The 24,512-nt window shown below is 43.9% G+C and overlaps 1 protein-coding gene across 11 annotated transcripts in view; it reads left to right on the top strand.

Moving 5' to 3' along the window:
* Positions 1-5,796, top strand: part of LOC130346716 (ras-GEF domain-containing family member 1A) — a 471,811-nt gene extending 466,015 nt beyond the window's left edge. For all 11 annotated transcript variants that reach the window (XM_056554582.1, XM_056554585.1, XM_056554583.1 and 8 more), the window contains one exon: positions 1,439-5,796. In XM_056554582.1, the coding sequence (XP_056410557.1) occupies positions 1,439-1,463 (25 nt within the window). In that variant the 3' untranslated portion in view covers positions 1,464-5,796. The remainder of the gene's footprint in view (positions 1-1,438) is intronic.
* Positions 5,797-24,512: the final 18,716 nt, after the last annotated feature.

The raw sequence follows: 24,512 nt of genomic DNA, 5'->3' as shown, positions 1-24,512 counted from the left end.
TGATTTACAAATCTGTTTAACTTTCTGGCACCAGTTGATTTTAAAAAAAAAAAGTTTTCCACGGGAGTACCCCTTTAAGGCTTGCTTCACCAAAATGTTGTCTTCAAATGCACCAGAATTGTAGCACACAACCAATAAAACACAATTATTAGGCAAAGTGCACCAAAAAGAATAGGAACTGCTACTCACCTGACAAGGGGGCAGGGCTTATCAAACAAAAGGGGTGTGACATGAGCAGAAAGGGGTATGGCCTGAAGTACGACGCCAGGTTCTGCTAATGTACCAAAAATTTTGGTGCACTGTCTTGGCTCAAAATAAGCCCCCCAAAAATTAAATAATTTAGAACAGAAGTGCAAACTTACACTAGACAGTCTACAAATGTGCCAGGTCTTGATCCACTCTGATAAATCTGGTGCCTTTGTAGTCTGTCTAGTTTGTACTGTCTAATAATAATAATAATACATTTAGACCATTGTCTAGATTTACTAGGGTAAAACAGGTTGTTTTAGACTTTAGAGCAGTATTTCCCAATGGGTGTGCCTCCAGCTGTTTCAAACCTATAACTATATAGGTATGAGGGCATTCTGGGAATTGTAGTTTTCCAACAGCTGGGGGCACACTAATTTGGAAACACTGTTTTAGAGCAGTGAACTCCAAACTGTGCTCCTCCAGCTGATGCAAAACTACAACTCCCAGCATGCCCAGACAGCTGTTGGCTGTCCGGGCATGCTGGGAGTTGTAGTTTTGCAACAGCTGGAGGGCCACAGTTTGGAGGCCATTGATTTAGATTAAAGGGGTACTCCACTGGCAAACATTTTCTTTTAAATCAACTGGTGCCAGAAAGTTAAAAAGATTTGTAAATGACTTCTATTAAAAAATCTCAATCCTTCCAGTACTTATCAGCTGCTGTATGTTCCAGAGGAAGTTCTTTTCTTTTTGTATTTCCTTTCTGTCTGACCCTGTTAGGAACTGTCCAGAGCAGGATAGGTTTGCTATGGGGATTTGCTCCTACTCTGGACAGTTCCTAAAATGGACAGTGATGTCAGCAGAGAGCACTGTGGTCAGACAGAAAGGAAACTCAAAAAGAAAAGAACTTCCTCTGTAGTATACAGCAGCTGAGAAGTACTGGAAGGGTTAAGATTTTTAAATAGAAGTCATTTACAAATCTGTCTAACTTTCTGGCACCTGTTGATTAAAAAAAAAAATGTTTTCCAGCGGAGTACCCCTATGGGTGTTCATTGTTCTTAGAAAATTCATGGGTGCTAAAAATAAAAGCCTATGCCCTTCCTCCATGGCACCCCTCCATACTGGATGTAGTCACTTATGACATTGCATTTATCGGAGGCATTCAGTCCGATAATAAAGACTAACAGTAGCCGTTCTATGAGGTCACCATACAATGTTCTGACGCTTTCTCTCTTTTCTCTCCTCCTCCTAGGTCCACACTTTTAAACAGAGCCTGAGAGAAGATTCTTCAGTCGCCCGAAACACACAGGAATTTAGTTTTTTTTTTTTTATGTATATTTTTTCTTGTATTGTGCAGAATGTTTTTGGTCAGGAAGACAGTCCTCGCTGGTTGGGGGTCTGCTGATTTTTGTACATAATCTTTTACAAGACTAAAAAAAAATACTGGTATATAAATATAATTATATAAATATATATTTCATGCTTTAAGCACTTATGGAAGAAATACGTCAAAAAGGGATACATGTTTTCTTATTTTTATTGTTTATTATATAAAATTTAAAGAAAAGAAAAAAAACCCTATGCTGCTGGAATGGCCACCAGAATGCAGAAGTTTATACATGCACGGTTTAAGCCTTTTCATAAAAGAATTAACCCCATATATGCTACTACTACTATTATTTCTATTATTATTATTATTATTATAACACAAGGGCAGGGCCCTGCTTTCTCCAATACACTGCTCAAAAAAAATTAAATAAAGAGAACACTTAAACAAGACAATGTAACTCCAAGTCAATGACACTTCTGTGAAATCACACTGTCCACTCAGGAACCAACACTGATTGACAATCAATTTCACATGCTGCTGTGCAAATGGAACAGACAACAGGTGGAAATTATAGGCAATTAGCAAGACACCCCCAATAAAGGAATGGTTCTGCAGGCAGTGACCACAGACCACTTCTCAGTTCCTATGCTTCCTGGCTGATGTTTTGGTCACTTTTGAATGCTGGCGGTGATTTCACTCTAGTGGTAGCATGAGACGGAGTCTACAACCCACACAAGTGGCTCAGGTAGTGCAGCTCATCCAGGATGGCACATAAATGCGAGCTGTGGCAAGAAGGTTTGCTGCGTCTGTCAGCGTAGTGTCCAGAGCATGGAGGCGCTACCAGGAGACAGGCCAGTGCATCAGGAGACATGGAGGAGGCCGTAGGAGGGCAACAACCCAGCAGCAGGACTGATACCTCCGCCTTTGTGCAAGGAGGAGCACTGCCAGAGCCCTGCAAAATGAACTCCAGCAGGCCACAAATGTGCATGTGTCCACTCAAACGGTCAGAAACAGACTCCATGAGGGTGGTATGAGGGCCCGACGTCCACAGGTGGGGGTTGTGCTTACAGCCCAACACCGTGCAGGAAGTTTTCCATTTGCCAGAAAACACATCTGCTCTTCACAGATGTATGCCGGTTCACACTGAGCACATGTGACAGACGTTTTAGAGTCTGGAGATGCTGTGGAGAAGGTTCTGCTGCCTGCAACATCCTTCAGCATGACCGGTTCAGTAATGATGTGGGGTGGCATTTCTTTGGGGGGCCGCACAGCCCTCCATGTGCTTTCCAGAGGTAGCCTGACTGCCATTAGGTACCGAGATGAGATCCTCAGACCCCTTGTGAGACCATATGCTGGTGCAGTTGACCCTGGGTTCCTCCTAATGCAAGACAATGCTAGAACTCATGTGGCTGGAGTGTGTCAGCAGTTCCTGCAAGAGGGAGGCCTTGTTGCCATGGACTGGCCCGCCAATTTCCCAGATCTGAATCCGATTAAGCACATCTGGGACATGATCACTCCATCCAGCAATGCCACGTCCAGGAGTTGGCTCATCAGGAGCAAGCCCAGGCATTGTAGGGAGGTCATACGGGCACGTGGAGGCCACACACACTACTGAGCCTCATTTTGACTTGTTTTACGGACATTTCATAAAGTTGGATGAGCCTGTAGTGTGGTTTTCACTTTGATTTTGAGTGTGACTCCATATCCAGACCTCCATGGGTTGATAAATTTGATTTTCATTGATAATTTTTGTGTGATTTTATTATCAGCACATTCAACTATGTAAAGACGAAAGTTTTTCATATGATTAGTTCATTCATTCAGATCTAGGGTGTGTTATCTTAGTGTTCCATTTATTTTTTAAAGCAGTGTACATTGGTGGGTTTTTAATGGGTACTGGGAGACATTATATGCCCTATCTGTCTGCCCACACCAACAATTTGTTGCTAAAGTGAGGTTGGAACTATTTATGCTACATTCTAGAGTAAACAATTTTCTAAAGAGGTTAACTCTTAGCTCATGCTTTCGTTTAAAGAGAACCTGTCATCATTGTCATGCTGTCTGAACCACAATTCTTCTGGGTGGTCCTTGGTAGTTTGACCCTGCCCCGCCAGCATTGATTGATAGATGAACCGGAGGATTGATACCCAAACTGGAAATGATCTGCTAAGGACCACCCCAATAACTCGTGGTTAAGACAGCATGAGAGTCATGACTGGTTCCCTTTAAGGGTTAATTAATTGGTATGGAAGAAGTCATGGAGGTGAATTGATAAAGACCACATCAACCACATAAAGACACATTGATAGCCCACATATGTTTGTCTGATCCCAATAGTAGTAGTCAGACCCAATAAAGGTGCCTTTGCAGTGATACTTACACTAAACATCATATACATGCATACTCTGGCTTGGAAACCCAAACAGATATATGTTTATGTAAAAATTATTACATTTTCCTAATTTCTACACTCATGAGGGTCCAGAAAAATTAGATATTGGGATGCTATTTTTAGGATCCTCACAATGGAGAGCTGTTGGTTACCATAGAGTGAAACTGCAAAACAAATCAACATACTGTAACTGAGGATGGCCATACACTGTCAATAGCTGTGGGCCAAGTGTTCTCTTTTCTGATCTTCCCATACACATAAATATTCGTCATGGTTCAATATTCATGTGTTCTCAGTGGAAAGGGAAGTGGTAAGCTCTGGCCAGACAGCTCTAGAGGAAGCCTAGCAGGGTCAGGTAGTTTAAATACAACATGTTTGATCCTTCTCTCCCCGGATATCATCTGTCAGTGGAGAGTTGGGTGGCCCCCAAACACTTTAGACAGAAAGCCGGTCCACAAGTGTGGGCATCTACAGTCTGCAATTTTGTTAGGGAAAGACCATGACTATCACAAGTCCTTGACCAACAATCCCCTAGAGCTAATCTTTCTGGACACATGAGTGTGGTATTGGTAGAATGGGATACTGGGTGTAAATATACTCACATCTGAATTTCCAGCTTAAGAATTCTATTTATAGTGGACCTCTGCATCCTTCAACACTACTGCCTAGACTCTATATAAGTCAGTCACATGATCAAAATGCTGTACCAAGCCATCAAAAATTGAGGATTTATTTATTTATTTTTTCCCTTCAGGAAAATTTTGATTATTTAGAAATTTTGCCTCTTTCAGAGATCATCATTGTATTGTTTTGTAAGCCAAAGTAAACCTCATCATTTTTTAAAATTTGATTTATCTTTTATTTTTCATTTGATTTATCTTATGTCGTTTTTGGTTTTGTGTCCCTCTGATACCCCAGTCAGCTGTCATTGACACAAAATCTGGCAAAACCCACTTAGTTCCAGTGCTCTGTGTTAGAGTTGAGACTCTTAGTATAAGACACATTTGCCATCATTGTGATTGAAGTATTAGTATCTGCCTTTAGCTGCTTTTCTAGGACTAGTAAGTACCATACAATGTACTCCATACTACACTAACTGACCGCATGTAGTCACTTGCTGGACTATGAAGAGGCCTGGAAACCACACATCCCAAAATGAAGTCCATTTCATGATGGACAAAACAAGAGTGTTCTTTGTGGGTTAAAGGGGTACTCCTGTGGAAAACTTTTTTTTTTCTTTTTAAATCAACTTGTGTCAGAAAGTTAAACAGATTTGTAAATCACTTCTATTAAAAAATCTGAATCCTTCCAGTACTTTTTAGGGGCTGTAGATTAAAGAGAAATCCAAAAAATAAATGCATTTCCTCTGATGTCATGACCACAGTGCTCTCTGCTGACCTCTGCTGTCCATTTTAGGAACTGTCCAGAGCAAAAGAAAATCCCCATAGCAAACATGCACAGTTGCTAAAATACAGCCCCTAAAAAGTACTGGAAGGATTAAGATTTTTTAATAGAAGTGATTTACAAATCTGTTTAACTTTCTGGCAGCAGTTGATTTAAAAAAAAAAAAGTTTTTAATGGGAGTACCCCTTTAAATAGAGTCTATCTGTAGGGGGGCTTCTGTAATGCAGGAGTAATGGTTTCTAAGTCTCAGTCATAGTTGGATACTTGACCTTGTAGTTATCCCTTAGCTTATATTTCTCAGTACTGAAGCTTTTTATCATGCACATCTTTTGTACTCAGGCCTACTCAGTCCATAACTGTATTATTTGGATATTTTGTTCTATTCCCACCAGCTTGTTCAATCAGATCTGTACCGTGGAGCAGGGTATTCTGTGTTTGACCTAATGTGCTTGCAGAAATAAATACAGAATTGCTTCAAAGTGAACCTGGAGTCAGAGGTTTTCATTCACTCAAAGTATTCGTCCTACGAGGTCATGAACTGTCATTACACAATATATTCTGCCACACTGCAAAAATTGTTGCAGAATCATTCAAAGAACACGACACAGAGTTTGCTTCCAATTCTTCAGTTCTTCTCGATGTGCTTGAATACAGGGTGGGCCATTTATCTGGATACACCTTAATAAAATGGGAATGGTTGGTGATATTAACTTCCTGTTTGTGGCACATTAGTATATGTGAGGGGGGAAACTTTTCAAGATGGGTGGTGACCATGGCGGCCATTTTGAATCCAACTTTAGCTTTTTCAATAGGAAGAGGGTCATGTGACAAATTACACTTATTGGGAATTTCACAAGAAAAACAATGATGTGCTTGGTTTTAACGTAACTTTTATTCTTCCATGAGCTATTTACAAGTTTCTGACCACTTATAAAATGTGTTCAATGTGCTGCCCATTGTGTTGTATTGTCAATGCAACCCTCTTCTCCCACTCTTCACACACTGATAGCAACACCCCAAAGATAAAAGTCTAAGGGGGTCAGATCGGGAGACCTTGGGAGCCATTCAACAGACCCACGACGACCAATCCACTTTCCAGGAAACTGTTCATCTTGGAATGCTCGGACCTGACACCCATAATGTGGTGGTGCACCATCTTGCTGGAAAAACTCAGGGAACGTGCCAGCTTCAGTGCATAAAGAGGGAAACACATCATCATGTAGCAATTTCGCATATCCAGTGGCCTTGAGGTTTCCTTTGATGAAGAATGGCCCCACTATCTTTGTACCCCATATACCACACCATACCATCCATTTTTGCGTTCCAACAGTCTTGGAGGGATCTATCCAATGTAGGTTAGTGTCAGATCAATAGTGGCGGTTTTGTTTGTTAACTTCACCATTCACATAAAAGTTTGCCTCATCACTGAACAAAATCTTCTGCGTAAACTGAGGGTCCTGTTCCAATTTTTGTTTTGCCCATTCTGCAAATTCAGTGCTCCGATCTGGGTCATCCTCGTTGAGATGCTGCAGTAGCTGAAGTTTGTAGGGGTGCCATTTGTGAGTAGCTAATATCCGCCGAAGGGATGTTCGACTAATGCCACTCTCCAGCGATATGCGGCGAGTGCTACGCTGTGGGCTCTTGCTGAATGAAGCTAGGACAGCCACTGATGTTTCTTCATTAGTGACAGATTTCATGCATCAACATTTTGGCAAATCCAACACTGAACCAGTTTCACGAAACTTAGCAAGCAGTTTGCTAACTGTAGCATGGGAGATGGGTGGTCCCGTAGGGTGTCTTGCATTGAAATCTGCTGCAATGACCCAGTTACTGCGTTCACCAGACATCAACACAATTTCTATCCGCTCCTCACGTATTAACCTCGACGACATGTCAATGGCTGTAAACAAAGAGAAACTTGTAAATAACTCATGAAAGAATAAAGTTACGTTCAAACCAAGCACACCAGTGTTTTTCTTGTGAAATTCCCAGTAAGTTTGATGTGTCACATGACCCTCTTCCTATTGAAAAAACTCAAGCTGGATTCAAAATGGTCGACTTCAAAATGGCCGCCATGGTCACCACCCATCTTGAAAAGTTTCCTCCCTCACATATACTAATGTGCTACAAACAGGAAGTTCATATCACCAACCATTCCCATTTTATTAAGGTGTATCTATATAAATGGCCCAGCCTGTACATTGAGGATGTAAAGATTCGCTCCTAATGTCTAGCGCAGTGGTCTTCAACCTGCGGACCTCCACATGTTGCAAAACTACAACTCCCAGCATGCCCGGACAGCCGTTGGCTGTCCGGGCATACTGGGAGTTATAGTTTTGCAACATCTGGAGGTCCGCAGGTTGAAGACCACTGGTCTAGCACATCTTAAGAGCTCTCATGTAGTCCATACCTTAGTGGGTTACAGTTATTTTAGCAGTTTTTGGTGGTTGCAAATGTTACAACTAGAGATGAACGAACTTACAGTAAATTTGATTCGTCACAAACTTCTCGGCTCGGCAGTTGATGACTTTTCCTGCGTGAATTAGTTCAGCCTTCAGGTGCTCCGGTGGGCTGGAAAAGGTGAATACATTCCTAGGAAAGAGTCTCCTAGGACTGTATCCACCTTTTCCAGCCCACCGGAGCACCAGAAAGCTGAACTAATTTATGCAGGAAAAGCCATCAACTGCCGAGCCGAGAAGTTCGTGACGAATCGAATTTACTGTAAGTTCGCTCATCTCTAGTTACAACTGACTGGTGTGTTTTCCACCACAATCTCATGCTTTATTTAAGCGATGCCTTAGAAATGTCATCAAACCTACAAATTACCCCAAAATGGGGCTTTTAGGACACGCTGTTCTAAATCCATAGGAATTCGTATAAAGTTGGTCTCAAGTTATTAGTTATTTATGTATGTAAAAAGGTGAGGTCAGACACTGATGTTGGACGTAAAGGGGTACTCCACCCCTAGACATCTTATCCCCTATCCAAAGTATAGGAGATAAGATGTCTGATCGCGGGGGTCCCGTCGCTGGAAACCCCCGCAAATTTCGTCTGCGGCACCCCAGACCTGAACTTCGCTCCATGCCGGATGACTGGCGATGCAGGGCGAAGATTCGAGAAACCATGGCCCCCTCGATGCAAGTCTATGAGAGGGGGGTGTGACAGCCCTCCATTAGACTTGCATTGAGAGGGCATGGCCATGAAATCACAAGCCTCTGGCACTGCACCCGGCGCTCTAAACGAACGCCGGGTACGATCAGACATTTTATCCCCTATCCTATGGATCCTTTACGGGAAATCACGACTGTAGTTTATACCAAAGATATTTGATGGAATTGAGGTCAGATCTTTGTTCAGGCCTGTTAAGTTCTTGCACACAGTGATGCTAGAACAGAAAAGGACCATCCCCAAAACTGTCCCGAAAAATTTGAAAGCATACAATTGTCCAAAATGTCTTGATATGCCAAAGCACCATAAGGTGATTTTAGTACTAACCGGACAGAACTGGGTATTTCCTGTTGGATTTTGTTCTCTAAACTACACATCCCACAGTTCCATGCTTGAAAGTTTGAGGTCACTTTCCTTCCACACATCAGCCCCCCCACCCATTGAAACACAGTGTTTTCTAAGGGGCCTACAGCTGTTGCAAAATTAAAGCAGGATAGGCTTCCTCTGATCACCTGACTAGTGATGTCAGGTCTCGATGCACTGAAACCTGGGAAATCCCGAGACATGAGTAATGTTGTATGCTGTTAAAAATAAATATTGGGGCGATAATCACAGAAGAATTGTGAGACCACCATCCCACACAGGTACAGACACTATATTATACACTACACTAACTTTACAGCCCCTGTAGCATAGTCAAATAAAAAAAAAAATCCTGGAATACCCCTTTAAGATTTCCCTTCAATGGAACTAAGTGGCCAGCCTCTGAAAAACAATCCTAGAACATTATCTGTCCTCCACCAAAGTTTATAGATGACACAATGTAGTCCGCAGATAATGTTCTCCAGGCATTCACTGTACCCACGCTCATCCCTCAGAGAAGTGGGATCCATCACTCCACAGAACACATTTTCACTGCTCCAGAGTCCAGTGGCTGTGTACTTTACACCAATCCGTCAGATGCTTGGCATTGTGCTTGGTGTGCATAGAAAACCCTGGCATGAAGGTTCGGGCAGGATCACAATGTTTAGGTTGATTTTAATGCCAGATGAGGTTTGGAGTTCTTGATGTCGTATAGATCACTTTTTGGAATGAATCATATTTTAATTAATTAAAAAAGAGCATTGTGTACAACACAGGAATTAAGGAATTATTATTATATACGGAAAGTGTATACATTGGGGGAGATTTATCAAAACCTGTGCAGAGGAAGAGTGGTGCAGTTGCCCATAGCAACCAATGAGATTGCTTCTTTCATTTTCCACAGGCCTCTTTAGAGGCCTGTGGAAAATGAAAGAAGCAATCTCATTGGTTGCTATGGGCAACTACACCACTCTTCCTCTGCACAGGTTTTGATAAATCTCCCCCATTGAGTATTCATCAAGTCAAAGTTATAGATACAGTCATCACACAGATAGCAGTGTAAGATATGGTTCTTCATATTACACTAATGTAGTACATTAATATCCTAAAGTACACTGTAAGTAAAAAAAAAGATCAATTTTAACTCCTTAACGACGCAGGACGTATATTTACGTCCTGCGCCGGCTTCCGCGATATGAAGCGGGATCGCGCCGCGATCCCGCATCATATCGCGTCGGTCCCGGCGCTCATCAATGGCCGGGACCCGCGGCTAATACCACACATCGCCGATCGCGGCGATGTGCGGTATTAACCCTTTAGAAGCGGTGGTCAAAGCTGACCGCCGCTTCTAAAGTGAAAGTGAAAGTGACCCGGCTGCTCAGTTGGGCTGTTCGGGACCGCCGCGGTGAAATCGCGGCGTCCCGAACAGCTGACCGGACACCGGGAGGGCCCTTACCTGCCTCTTCGGTGTCCGATCGACGAATGACTGCTCCGTGCCTGAGATCCAGGCAGGAGCAGTCAAGCGCCGATAACGCTGATCACAGGCGTGTTAATACACGCCAGTGATCAGCATAGGAGATCAGTGTGTGCAGTGTTATAGGTCCCTATGGGACCTATAACACTGCAAAAAAAATGTAAAAAAAAAGTGTTAATAAAGGTCATTTAACCCCTTCCCTAATAAAAGTTTGAATCACCCCCCTTTTCCCATAAAAAAAATAAAACAGTGTAAAAAAAAATAAAATAAACATATGTGGTATCGCCGCGTGCGTAAATGTCCGAACTATAAAATATATAATTAATTGAACCGCACGGTCAATGGCGTACGCGCAAAAAAATTCCAAAGTCCAAAAAAGCGTATTTTGAATAAAAAGTTATCAAAAAGTCCGATCAAAACAAAAATCATACCGATAAAAACTTCAGATCACGGCGCAAAAAATGAGTCCTCATACCGCCCTGTACGTGGAAAAATAAAAAAGTTATAGGGGTCAGAAGATGACATTTTTAAACCTACAGAATAATGATAAGGTGTAATTTTTACCGAAATATGCACTGCGTAGAAACGGAAGCCCCCAAAACTTACAAAATGGCGTTTTTTTTTCGATTTTGTCGCACAATGATTTTTTTTTTCCGTTTCGCCGTGCATTTTTGGGTAAAATGACTAATGTCACTGCAAAGTAGAATTGGTGACGCAAAAAATAAGCCATAATATGGATTTTTAGGTGGAAAATTGAAAGGGTTATGATTTTTAAAAGGTAAGGAGGAAAAAACGAAAGTGGAAAAACCCTGAGTCCTTAAGGGGTTAAAGAGTTAAGGAAAGAGAAAAAGTGTGGGGGGTGCTGAGGGGGTGGTAGGGTAGTTCCTCCATTCTACACACCTGTCAACCTTATCAACCCATTGAGCAATCGATTGCAGAGTGGGCAAATACCAGCTGTTAAATGTGTGGTTAGACAGGAGACCATAAGAGGAACAACCTTAGAGAAAACTCAAAATTTGGGTGGCTACACACTATATTTAGTGGTTTGTCTATACCGAGGTACTGAGTTGGACTATATCCATAGTGCCAAATAAATGGAATAAATACAATAATATGGATCAATCCTCAAGGTATAGGTAAATTGAGAATTTATGGAAGACTGGAGCTGGTTTTACAAAATATATTGGGCTTTATTCGAAGAATAAATAACTGATATCTGAGCAGGGCCCCTGCTACAGATACAGTACATGTGCCAATAATGCATTCAAATAAAGGGTTAAAAGGTTTATCTACAATAAAATATAATAAATGGGATAAATTCAATTATACATGTAGATAGATAGATCAGTGTTTCTCAACCAGAGTGCGTCCAGCTGTTGCAAAACTACAATTCCCAGCATGCCCGGACAGCAAAAAAGGCCAACTTATCCTTTTTGTGTTATACATATGGGGGGTGGCTACCTTCATTTTGGCTCCTGAACCCACCCATCTTATAAGGTGCTGGATGTTCAAGACCTTACAAGCCTGGTAACTGATTGTTCAGAGGCACATTCACAGTGTATGGTCCATCCCAATGAGGTCACCTTATGGCGGTGGGATGGTCCAAACTATTTGGCCAAATGATAGCATTTCATGTTTTATCTGTATCTTTGTGCTAGCCAAGTATTCTCCTGTTTATGTATATTTAGCCTAGCAGCGTGCACCTGTATGCTGGGTCCATGCAGTAGTTTGGTATCAGTATGTGCTGGCCAACTTATCCTTTTTTGTGTTAGATAGATGGATAGATCCATGTTTCTTAACCAGGGTGCCTCCAGCTGTGGCAAAACTACAACTTGAGTTGTAGTTTTGCAACAGCTGGCAGCACCCTGCTCAGGAAACATTGAGAAATTGCCCATTTACCACCCACCGACCCCTAAACAGCAATTTTTCCCCTTCCCTCTTTACCCCCAGAAAGTTACCTTATTGATGGGTGGCCTCAGTGTGGGCGGTGTCACAAGGTACAAAGCATGCTCCTGCTCCAATAGGGCTGCAGCCTGCACGCAGAGGAGCACTGACATTAAAGGGCCGCAGGCTGGAGTGTCCCACCATCAGTCTGGCTCTTCTGTGCTGTGCCCTGGGACCCCAGAACCCTTACTGGGGTACTGCCTGTACCCCCTGACTGCATGACTTATCTATGGTACCTGAGATTGCAGATATGCCATTTAGAAGCATAGAAAAGCTAGGTACTGTAAGAATGTCTCACCTAGCTTTTCCAGGCCCATGCATGGCATATCTGCTTATAGCTGTGTGTGACAGTCAGACCCTGTAATAAGTACAGAATAATGAGACAGGGTCTGACTGTCCTGCTGCTAACTGTGCCTAATGTTTTTATATCATCACCATAGGCGTGCGCAGCCTATTGCATTAGGGTGTGCACCCTAAAGCACAAACTCACTCCGCGCACGCGTGTGTGTGTTTATGTGTATATATATAAATATATTTACATACATATATATATACACACACACACACAGTCTTGCTTGCATAGTATAGGAGGATTGGATCCAGGGCCAGTTTTAGGCTTAGCGTGGCCCTGGGCAAAATCAGAAGTGGGGTCCCAAAAGTCGTAATAGTGCACTAATCAGATTAGCACATTTTTGGTCACTTCAAATACCATAACAAATATCTAAAAAGCAAAAAAAAAAATGGTACCGATAAAAACTACAAATCACAGCGCCAAAAATGACCCTCATACATCCCCGTATACAGAAAAATAAAAGTGCTATAGGGATCAGAATAGTACAATTTTATATTTTTGTATTCACATTAGGTTGGCAGCATAGTTCCCCCACATTAGGTTGGCAGTATAAATCTCCCACATTAGGATGGAAAAATATTTCCCCCACATTAGGTTGGCAGTATAGTTCCCCCACATTAGGTTGGCAGTATAGTTCCCCCACATTAGGTGCAGTATAGTTCCCCCACATTAGGTTAGTAGTACAGTTCCCCCACATTAGGTTGGCAGTATAGTTCCCCCTCATTAGGTGCAGTATAGTTCCCCCACATTAGGTTAGTAGTACAGTTCCCCCACATTAGGTTGGCAGTACAGTTCCCCCACATTAGGTTAGTAGTACAGTTCCCCCACATTAGGTGCAGTACAGTTCCCCCACATTAGGTTAGTAGTACAGGTTAGTAGTACAGTTCCCCCACATTAGGTGCAGTACAGTTCCCCCACATTAGGTTGGCAGTATAGTTCCCCCACATTAGGTGCAGTATAGTTCCCCCACATTAGGTTAGTAGTATAGTTCCCCCACATTAGGTTGGCAGTATAGTTCCCCCACATTAGGTTAGTAGTACAGTTCCTCCACATTACGTGCAGTATAGTCCTCCACATTAGGTGCAGTATAGTTCCCCCACATTAGGTTAGTGGTATAGTTCCCCCACATTAGGTTGGCAGTATAGTTCCCCCACATTAGGTTGTAGTTCCCCCACATTAGGTTGGCAGTATAGTTCCCCCACATTAGGTTAGTAGTACAGTTCCTCCACATTAGGTGCAGTATAGTTCCCCACATTAGGTGGAGTATAGTTCCCTCACATTAGGTGCAGTATAGTTCCCCCACATTAGGTGCAGTACAGTTCCCCCACATTAGGTGCAGTATAGTTCCCCCACATTAGGTGCAGTATAGTTATAATTGTAGGGAGGAGGACAAGTCTAGAATTTACCATGAGGCTTACGGGACTAATTCTACCCCTGATCTTATATTTGCCAAGGGGTTCAATGGGCGGAGCCAAAGGGTTGTCAAAATTAGGTTTTGCCATGTATGATTGTGACTGTCTATTATATGTAGGCTCACAGCTCAGGACTACATTCCCATCATGTATGATTGTGACTGTCTATTATATGTAGGCTCACAGCTCAGGACTACATTCCCATCATGTATGATTGTGACTGTCTATTATATGTAGGCTCACAGCTCAGGACTACATTCCCATCATGTATGATTGTGACTGTCTATTATATGTAGCCTACATATAATAGACAATCACACATGATGGGGATGTAGTCCTTAGATGTGAGCCTACATATAATAGACAGTCACAATCATACATGATCAGGGCTGGTGCAAGGACTTTTGGCACCCTAGGCGAAAGCTAATTTTGCCGCCCCCCTGACCCCCACACATTGGCTCTGCCCTTTGACATGCCCAACCTTACTACTGGGGTGACACACTGTAACAAACCCCATCCTCATGTAATCTCCATACTACAGGGGTGACACACTGTAACAAACCTCCTCCTCATGTAATCTCCTTACTACTGGGGTGACACACTGTAACAAACCTCCTCCTCATGTAATCTCCTTACTACTGGGGTGACACACTGTAACAAACCTCCTACTCATCTAATCTCCTTACTACTGGGGTGACACACTGTAACAAACCTCCTCCTCATGTAATCTCCTTACTACTGGGGTGACACACTGTAACAAACCTCCTCATGTAATCTCCTTACTACTGGGGTGACACACTGTAACAAACCTCCTCCCATGTAATCTCCTTAATACTGGGGTGACACATTGTAACAAACCTCCTTCTCATGTAATCACCTTACTACTGGGGTGACACACTGTAACAAACCTCCTACTCATGTAATCTCCTTACTACTGGGGTGACACACTAACAAACCTCCTCCTCATGTAATCTCCTTACTACTGGGGTGACACACTGTAACAAACCTCCTCCTCATGTAATCTCCTTACTACTGGGGTGACACACTGTTTAGCAGACAGTGTAACAGTATTAGATAGAGACAGTATCACACATTATAGGATTAGATACAGGGGCTCAGCAACCAGTATCAGACATAGGGGGATTAGATACACAGCTCAGCAGACAATATCAAACATAAAGGGATTAAATACACAGCTCAAATCACACATGGGGATTAGATACAGGGGCTCAGCAAACAGATTACACATGGGAGGATTAGATACACTGCTCATCAGACAGATCACACCTGGGAGGATTAGATACACAGCTCATCAGACAGATCACACATGGGGGAATTAGATATAGGGGCTCAACAAACAGTATCACACATGGGAGGATTAGATACACAGCTCATCAGACAGATCCCACAAGGGGGATTAGATACACAGCTCAAACAGTATCACTTATGGGGGGGGTTTAGATACACAGTTCATTAGATAGATCACACACTGGGGGATTAGATACATATTTTATCAGACAGATCACACATGGGGGATTAGATACACATTTTAGCAGACAGATCACACATGGGGGGATTAGATACACAGCTCATTAGACAGATCACACATGGGGGATTTGATACACTGCTCAGCAAACAGTATCACACATGGGGAGTTTAGATACACAGCTCATTAGACAGAACATACACTGGGGGGATTAGATACACATTTTAGCAGACAGATCACACATGACAGGAGCCTCACCAGGTCAGTGTCTCTTCCCTGTCCGGCTGAGGCTCTGAGGACAGGAATGGCCGATATTTTCACCCTGATTTGAAGACACTGTCAGCTGAGGCAGAGAGAGGTACTTCGGGGGAGGAAGCAGCGCTCCTCGTCAGGATGAAGTAAGCAGAAAAGCAGCCGCAATGTGGTTGTGATTAGGGGTTGGGGGGGTACTGGATCTCACAGTGCTTCTCCAGCAACATGAGGGGTGGGGTGGGGGCAGTTGTGGTCTTGCAGCTCCTCCAGCAAGACGAGGCTGAGGGGAGGGCGTGTATGTTGTCAAGCTAGGTTTGCTGTGACAGGGGGGGATTTCGGGTTGGTGATGTCGGGGATGCAGCGGGCCGCGGTGATTAGGGTGTGCCTGTGCACACCCGGCACACCCCGTGCGCACGCCTATGATCATCACTGCCAAACAATGCACGGATTAGCAGTTTACACTTTTTCCACTAGGTGATGCTATTATGCCTCATAAAACTGAATGAATGTGTTTTTGTGTGAAAGTGATTATTTACTACATGTTAGTAGGCAGATCATGCTAATAGCTGCAGAAGACCACTACAGAACTTCTGTTCTCTGATTGTGTTTAGTCAGTCCATGCTGTGCATTGTAGTACCAGGGCCCAATGTGGTGACCCAGTACAGAACATGTGACACTGCCTGTTGCCTCAGGTTTCTGTTTCGGTCGACAGCTCCAGGGAACTTGTCATTTAATATTGTATTTAATGTTCCATGCTTTATACTAATGTATGCTGTTTATCCTGTATGAAGTGTACTGTGCCTTTAACCCCTTCATGACCCAGCCCATTTTCACCTTCAGGACCTGGGCATTTTTTGAAAATCTGACCACTGTCACTTTAAACATTAATAACTCTAGAATGCTTTTACTTATCATTCTGATTCCGAGATTGTTTTTTCGTGACATATTCTACTTTATGTTATTGGTAAAATTTCACTGATATTTGCATCCTTTCTTGGTAAAAAATCTAAAAATTTCATGAAAATTTTGAAAATTTTGCATTTTTCTAACTTTGAAAGTCTCTGCATGAAAGGAAAATGGATATTCCAAATAAATTACATATTGATTCACATATACAATATGTCTACTTTGTGTTTGCATCAAAAATTTACAAGTTTTTACTTTTGGAAGACACCAGAGGGCTTCAAAGTTCAGCAGCAATTTTCCAATTTTTCTCAAGATTTTCAAAATCGTAATTTTTCAGGGCCCAGTTCAGGTTGGAAGTGGATTTTAAGGGCCTTCATATTAGAAATACCCCATAAATGACCACATTATAAAAACTGCACCCCTCAAAGTATTCAAAATGACATTCAGTAAGTGTTTTAACCCTTTAGGTGTTTCACAGGAATAGCAGCAAAGTGAAGAAGAAAATTCTAAATCTTCATTTTTTACACTCGCATGTTCTTGTAGACCCAATTTTTGAATTTTTACAAGGGGTAAAAGGAGAGAAATCACCCTAAAATTTATAACCCAATTTCTCTCGAGTAACGAAATACCTCATTTGCATATGTAAAGTGTTCGGCGGGCGCAGTAGAGGGCTCAGAAGGGAAGGAGCGACAATAGGATTTTGGAGAGTGAGTTTTTCTGAAAGGGTTTTTGGGGGGCATGTCCCATTTAGGAAGCCCCTATGGTGCCAGAACAGTGGACCCCCCCACATGTGACCCCATTTTGGAAACTATACCCCTCATGGAATTTAATAAGGGGTGCAGTGAGCATTTACACCCCACTGGCGTTTGACAGATATTTGAAACAGTGGACTGTGCAAATGAAAAATTTTATTTTTCATTTTCACAGACCACTGTTCCAAAAATCTGTCATACACCAGTGGGGTGTAAATGCTCACTGCACCCCTTATTACATTCCGTGAGGGGTGTAGTTTCCAAAATGGGGTCACATATGGATATTTATTGTTTTGCGTTTGTCAGAACTGCTGTAACAATCAGCCACCCCTGTGCAAATCACCTCAAATGTACATGGCGCACTCTCCCTTCTGGTCCTTGTTGTGCGCCCCCAGAGCACTTTGCGCCCACATATGGGGTATCTCCGTACTCGGGAGAAATTGCATTACAAATTTAGAGGGTCTTTTTTCCCTTTTACCTCTTGTGAAAATGAAAAGTATAGGGCAACACCAGCATGTCAGTGTAAAAAAATTATTTTTTTACACTAACATGCTGGTGTAGACCCCAACTTCACCTTTTCATAAGGGGTTAAAGAAGAAAAAGCCCCCTCAAAATTTGTAAGGCAATTTCTCCCGAGTACGGCGATACCCCATATGTGTCCCAAAACTGTTGCCCTGAAATACGACAGGGCTCCAAAGTGAGAGAGCGCCATGCGCATTTGAGGCCTGAATTATGGATTGGCATAGGGGTGGACATAGGGGTATTCTATGCCAATGATTCCCAGCTCCAGCTGTTGCAAAACTCCCAGCATGCCTGGACAGTCAATTGCTGTCCGGCAATACTGGGAGTTATTATTTTGCAACAGTGGAGGCTCCGTTTTGGAAACAGTAGCATACCAGACGTTTTTCATTTTTTGGGGGGAGGGGGGGCTGTGTAGGGGTATGTGTATATGTAGTGTTTTTTACTTTTTATTTTAGGTTAGTGTTAGTGTAGTGTAGTGTTTTTAGGGTACAGTCACATGGGCAGAGGTTCACAGCAAGTTTTCCGCTGGGAGTTTGAGCTGCAGCGCAAAATTTGCTCCATCTCAAACTTGCAGCACTCACTGTAAACCTCCGCCCATGTGAGTGTACCCTGTACATTCACATTGGGGGGAGGGGGCAAACATCCAGCTGATGCAAACTGCGAGCATGCCCTTTGGCTGTCCGTGCATGCTGGGAGTTGTAGTTTTGCAACAGCTGGAGGGACACTGGTTTGGAAACACTAAGTTAAGTAATAAACTTTCAAGTGTTTTGCAACCAAACTTAGTGTTTCCAAACCAGTGTGCCTCCAGCTGTTGCAAAACTACAACTCCCAACATGCATGGTCTGTCAGTGCATGCTTGGAGTTATAGTTTTGCAACAATTGCAACAGCTGGAGGCACTGAGGTAGGAAACGGACAATGTTTCCCAACTAGTGTGCCTCCAGTTGTTGCTGAACTACAACTTCCAGCATGCTTGGGCAGTCTGGGCATGCTGGGAGTTGTAGTTTTGCAACATCTGGAGGTCCAGTTTGGAGACCACTGTATAATGGTCTCCAATCTGTGCTCTTCCAGATGTTAGAGAACTACAACTCCCAGCATGCCTGGACAGACTGAGCATGCTGGGAGTTGTAGTTTTGCAACATCTGGAAGAGCACAGATTGGAGACCATTATACAGTGGTCTCCAAACTGTGGACCTCCAGATGTTGCAAAACTACAACTCCCAGCATGCCCAGAAAGCCAAAGGCTGTCTGGGCATGCTGGGAGTTGCAGTTTTGAAACTTCCAGAGGCAGCAGTGAGATTGCTTTACGGCGATCTCACTGCTGCCAATGAAGATGCCGCACTGCTGCCGGAAACTCACCTCCGGGACGCAGCGCCGCCGGGACCGCCTGGAGGACGCCGCTCGCGTCGGGACCGCTCGGTACACCGCATGGCCGGGTAAGTGACGCCAGGGGGACGGGTAAGGGACACTTAGCAGAGCGGTGTGTGTCCCGATCCCCGTGATCGGGACTCACACACCGCGCTGCTAAGTATTCTGATAGCGAAACGCTGCTATCAGCTAGTCAGATTTGACCAGCTGATAGCAGCGATCGCTGGGGGGGTGGGGGATGAAACCCCCCGTGGTCGCACGGTAAGATGGCTGGCTATCAGTGATAGCCACCATCTTACCGACCCATGACGTACCTGTATGTCATGGGTCGGGAACACCTTGCCACCCATGACGTACAGGTATGTCATAGGTCGGGAAGGGGTTAAGTTAAAGGTTGTATGTCATGTAATCACTGTGGGCAATCAGAATCTTAGGCCCTGACCTCCCTAGTCTGGCTAGACAGGAAATGGTCAGTTAGTGGAGCTCAGTCAAAGCTAGATGAATCATCTCTGCCGTACCCTGCTTTATACATCTAATGGGGACAGGTGTTCTAGTTGGGGTCTAGAAGGAGAAAGTGGAATTAAAACAGTGTCTAAGTCTGAGGAGAGTCATAGAAGTCTGTGGAGAAGTCGTGTCAAGCAAAATCAAAGTCCAAGTAGTGGGGAGTAGTGTCCGAGAGCCTAAAGACTCCCACCAAGTCAAGGTTAACAAGAGTGAAAACCTCCGGCAGCTCCGGTCCGAAAGTCCAAGTTCACCCCTGGCGGTAAGCAATTCCGCGGATTTAGCGTGGAGTACCCAAGTCTGTGTTAGTTGTCTCCCAAGTCGGTCTAAAGTCCAGCTAAGCCAAGTCGTCACAGCTGCACCATAACTACCAGAGTCCCAGAGTGCCCAGTGAACTAAAGTGACTATTTCAGCAACTTTACCCCAATTATTGCACTACCAGAGTTTACTGTTATACTGCATGGGCTGTAACATCTACCTGCAAAAACGTTCAGTAAAAGTAGTGTGGTAGCCCGGTACCGTATTACATATCGTACCTAGTGTAGAGGTCCCCAAAGTCAGAGTAACTATGCTCAGGTAGGGTCCCTCAGGTAACCCCTAGTCGCCTCTTCTTAAAGGGGTATTCCAGGAAAAAAACTTTTATATATATATATATATATATATATATATATATATATATCAACTGGCTCCAGAAAGTTAAACAGATTTGTAAATTACTTCTTTATCTGGATGACGTCATTGTCTACTCTCGGACATATCAAGAACACCTCGAGCATCTCAGAGAAGTCTTCCAAGTTCTGATACAACATGGCCTGAAAGTCAAGCCCTCTAAGTGCCCTCTGCTGAAGCCCAAAGTCCACGATCTGTGACATGTCTTCAGTGCCGAAGGCGTACAACCTGATCCTGATAAAGTGAGTGCCGTGAAAAATTTGCCTACGCCTAGAACTGTACGTGATATCCGGAGTTTCTTGGGGTTTGCCGGCTATTATAGGCGGTTCATCCCTCATTTCGCTCCAATTGCCGGGCCCCTGACTACACTGTTACGGGGGATTGCCAAAGAGAACTACAATGGAAGACTCCCGATGATGTGGGATAAAGACCAAGAAGTGGCTTTCCAGGCCCTGAAGCATCTCCTTACTGAACCTCCCTTCCTAGCGTACCCCGACTACAGCTAGCCGTTCCGGTTGTACACTGATGCCAGCTTCGAAGGTTTGGGGGCCATTCTGTTGCAGCTACAGCATAGTAAGGAGAGAGTTATAGCCTATGCCAGATGACACCTACGGGGCGCAGAAAGGAATGACGCTAACTACAGTTCCTTCAAGCTCGAACTTCTTGCTTTGGTCTGGGTGGTCACTGAAAAATTCAAGGACTATTTGGCAGCCATCCCCTTCACGGTTTACACCGACAACAACCCATTGGCACATTTGAACACTGCCAAGCTGGGGATCATTGAGCAATGCTGGCCCTCTCGTCTGGCCAACTACGATTTCAACATCAAGTATCGCAGTGGGAAGACCAATGTTAACGCAGATGTGCTCTCCCGTATGACCCCCAGTGAAGAGCCACCCATGGAAGATGTGTGGGAAGATGTAGAGTTGCCGCCCTTTTACCAGAGGTTCGTGAGTCAGAGCACTCTGACAGCTCAAGAAGGTGACGACCCGGGGCCTCTCAAGGTCCCCGAAGATCTGTAGACCTGGAAAACCCTGCAGGACGAGAGCCGGGTCATGGGGGATCTTCTGGACTATCTATTGCAGAAGAGAGTGCCGACTAGGCTCTGCAGTTGAAGCGGTTACGGCAACAGAGAAATCGTCTGTTTCTCCACAAAGGACTACTATGCCAAAATTCCTTAGACCCAGTCTCTGGAGAACACCTGCATCAGATTTTGGTCCCACGAAGGGATGCCGCCATGGTTCTAAATGCCTATCACGACCAGTCGGGACACTTTGGGGTCCACAAGACCGAAGCTACTATCCGAAGGAGGTTCTATTGGGTGGGGATGCATGGACATATTGAGAAGTGGTGTGCTGAGTGCACCATCTGTAATGTCACCAAAAATTCTCACAAAGATGCAAGAGCCCCACTACATCCCATCCGTACTGAGAGGCCTAACCAACTGGTTGCTCTGGATCACGTGAAGTTATCCCCTACTCGATCAGGATATACCTATGCCCTGACCATGGTGGATCATTATTTCAAGTGTTTGGTCGTTGTGCCCGTCAAGGATCTAACTACCAGGACGGCCGCCCAAGTCTTCTACAGCCATTGGGTCCAACCTCTCGGGTGTCCTGAATCGGTCCTCACTGATCGGGGGACCGCGTTTGAGGCTCAGCTATTCCAGGAACTCTGCCGATTTCATGACTGCAGGAAGCTCAGGACCACTGCATATCACCCTCAAGGGAATGGGCTGTGCGAGAGAATTAATCAGGTGTTCATCCACATGCTAAGGGCAGCATCTGTTTCAAAGCACGAAGAGTGGCCCCGACTCCTGCCTGAAATGTTGGAGATCTACAATAATACTATCCACTGTTCCACCGGGTACACTCCCTTCTTTCTGATGATGGACCGACATGGTCAACTGCCTAAAGATAGAGCCTTTGGGTTGCAAGCACCTTTCAACAACTCTCCTCAGGCCTCTCAAGACTGGGTTTCTGAGCATCAAAGGAGGATTGAAGAAGCTAAGGATATTGTGGAGAAGAAAATGGGCGAGGCTCTGTACAGACAGCAAAAGGATTACAACCGGCATGCATCCGCTCAACCACTGCAACCTGGGGATAGAGTCTGGCTCAGAAAGTTTCCTCGGTCACATAAGCTGGATTCTCTGTGGGAGACGGAGCCTTACACGATTACGGCGATGCCATATCCCGACACAGATGTTTATGTAGTACAGAAGGAGGGGTTTCAGCCGCAGGTAGTCCACCGAAATATGATAAAACTGTGCATGAAGGACGACTTGCCCAAGCCGCCTCCTCCTGCTCCCTCAGAAGCAAGGCCGACAAGAGAGTATGTTCCAGGAGAAGAAATCCACCCCACAATGGACGTTCCACTGTTCTCCTCTCGTCAGCCTACAATGTTCTTTGGGATACAGTGTCCTGTCGCAGCCCAACCGACTTTGATCTCCTCGCCTGGCACTGAGTGCGCTCCAGTGACAGTTCCAAGTACTCCCGTACCAGCTCCAAGTACTCCAGGACTCCCCTCACCAAGCCTCATGGGTCACACCAGTCCTGCAGAAGATATGACTCCTGTTTCTAGTCCTCAAGAGGGTCCCTCAAGGACCGAAGTTGCCAGGGAGTTGTCTTTCGAGGAAGTTCCTGAGAGTCAAGATGTGGTGTTGTGTCGGTCTCAAAGGTCAATAAACAACCTTTAAGGGGAGACCCCCTTGCGGGGACAAACCCTTACTAGAACCCTCCCTATAAAAATGTTTAACTTTATTAAACTTTGTTAAAATATATGACCCCAAACTTGTTAAAATTTGCAGTGGTATGGGGATATTATAGTACTAAAGTGTCAGTAAGCTCACACACTAAGAGGGGTGTTAGACAGGACTGCAGTGTCTTATTCAATTGCGTACTGCGGACCACTGGTGATTCCAGTGTCCGCTATAACACCGCTGTCCCTCACACCTCTATTTGTATTTATTCCCTATAACCACGCCAACTAAAACTTTAGACCGTAGGCCTCCCCGACGTTTCGCTGACGAATCAGCTTTGTCAAGGGTTGCGAGGCTACTACCCCTAAGGTATCAAGACTGACCTTACACATAGTATTACACACATACCACCTCAAAAACAATGACTTAAGTGTACTTACCTCACTTAAACTTAGTACACCAAACAAACAACAAAAATATCTCACACTCAAGTAAATGCTTTGGGAATTGTAGCTAATGTTATTTTCCAATTCCTGCCACTGTTATGTACACTAATTCTCTTCTCTCTCCTATGTGTGCGAGATGCCCTGCCTCGCCAGTAGGTGCTCTCGCGAGCTAAAAATAATACACATAATAAAAGGTAACCTAGGTAAGGTTTATCTGTTGTGTTCTAGGGATAAGAGCGTGTAGCCAATAGACCCTCGTAGCCAGTTTTATTGGTAGAAAGCCTCAGGCAAGCCAGTAAAGTTTCCAGTGTACTAAACAGGTAGCTAACATGGCAAAAATGTATTGTGAGATTTAAATTGTCTAGTGAGCTTAGGAAAAAATGTTAAGTAGGATGTATCTCATGTGAATAATATCATCCTGTTACTAAATTCATGAACTTACCAGTCCTGTTCATGAGTTTACTCAACAAAATGTATGTACCTCAAAGAAAATATTAAGTAGCTTTATAATGTTGTTACCCAACCTTCACTTCGTCCCTCTGTCTTAGGGTATAGATGTCAAGGCCGACTTATTTTAAGTAAGGGGGTATGTTGTATTGCATACCGTACCTAGTGTAGAGGTCCCCAAAGTCAGAGTAACTACGCTCAGGTAGGGTCCCTCAGGTGGGACAACCCCTAGTCGCCTCTTCTTAAGTTTAATTGTCTAATGTTAATATATGTATATATTTAATAATAGTATATATCTAGGATAATGTATAGTACTTACCTTGCTTAGCGTCGCAGGACCTTCGGTCATGTGACCATGTTAATAACCTCTATGGTATGTTGGAGGACCTTAGGAGGTCCTTGGGTCACGTGTTACCCACAAATCTTTGTAATGTTGATTGAC

Source organism: Hyla sarda, unplaced genomic scaffold, assembly GCF_029499605.1.
Source record: "Hyla sarda isolate aHylSar1 unplaced genomic scaffold, aHylSar1.hap1 scaffold_80, whole genome shotgun sequence".
Lineage (NCBI taxonomy): Eukaryota > Metazoa > Chordata > Amphibia > Anura > Hylidae > Hyla > Hyla sarda.
Note: the sequence above shows the minus strand (reverse complement) of the source record. Positions and strands in the feature narration are given on the sequence as shown.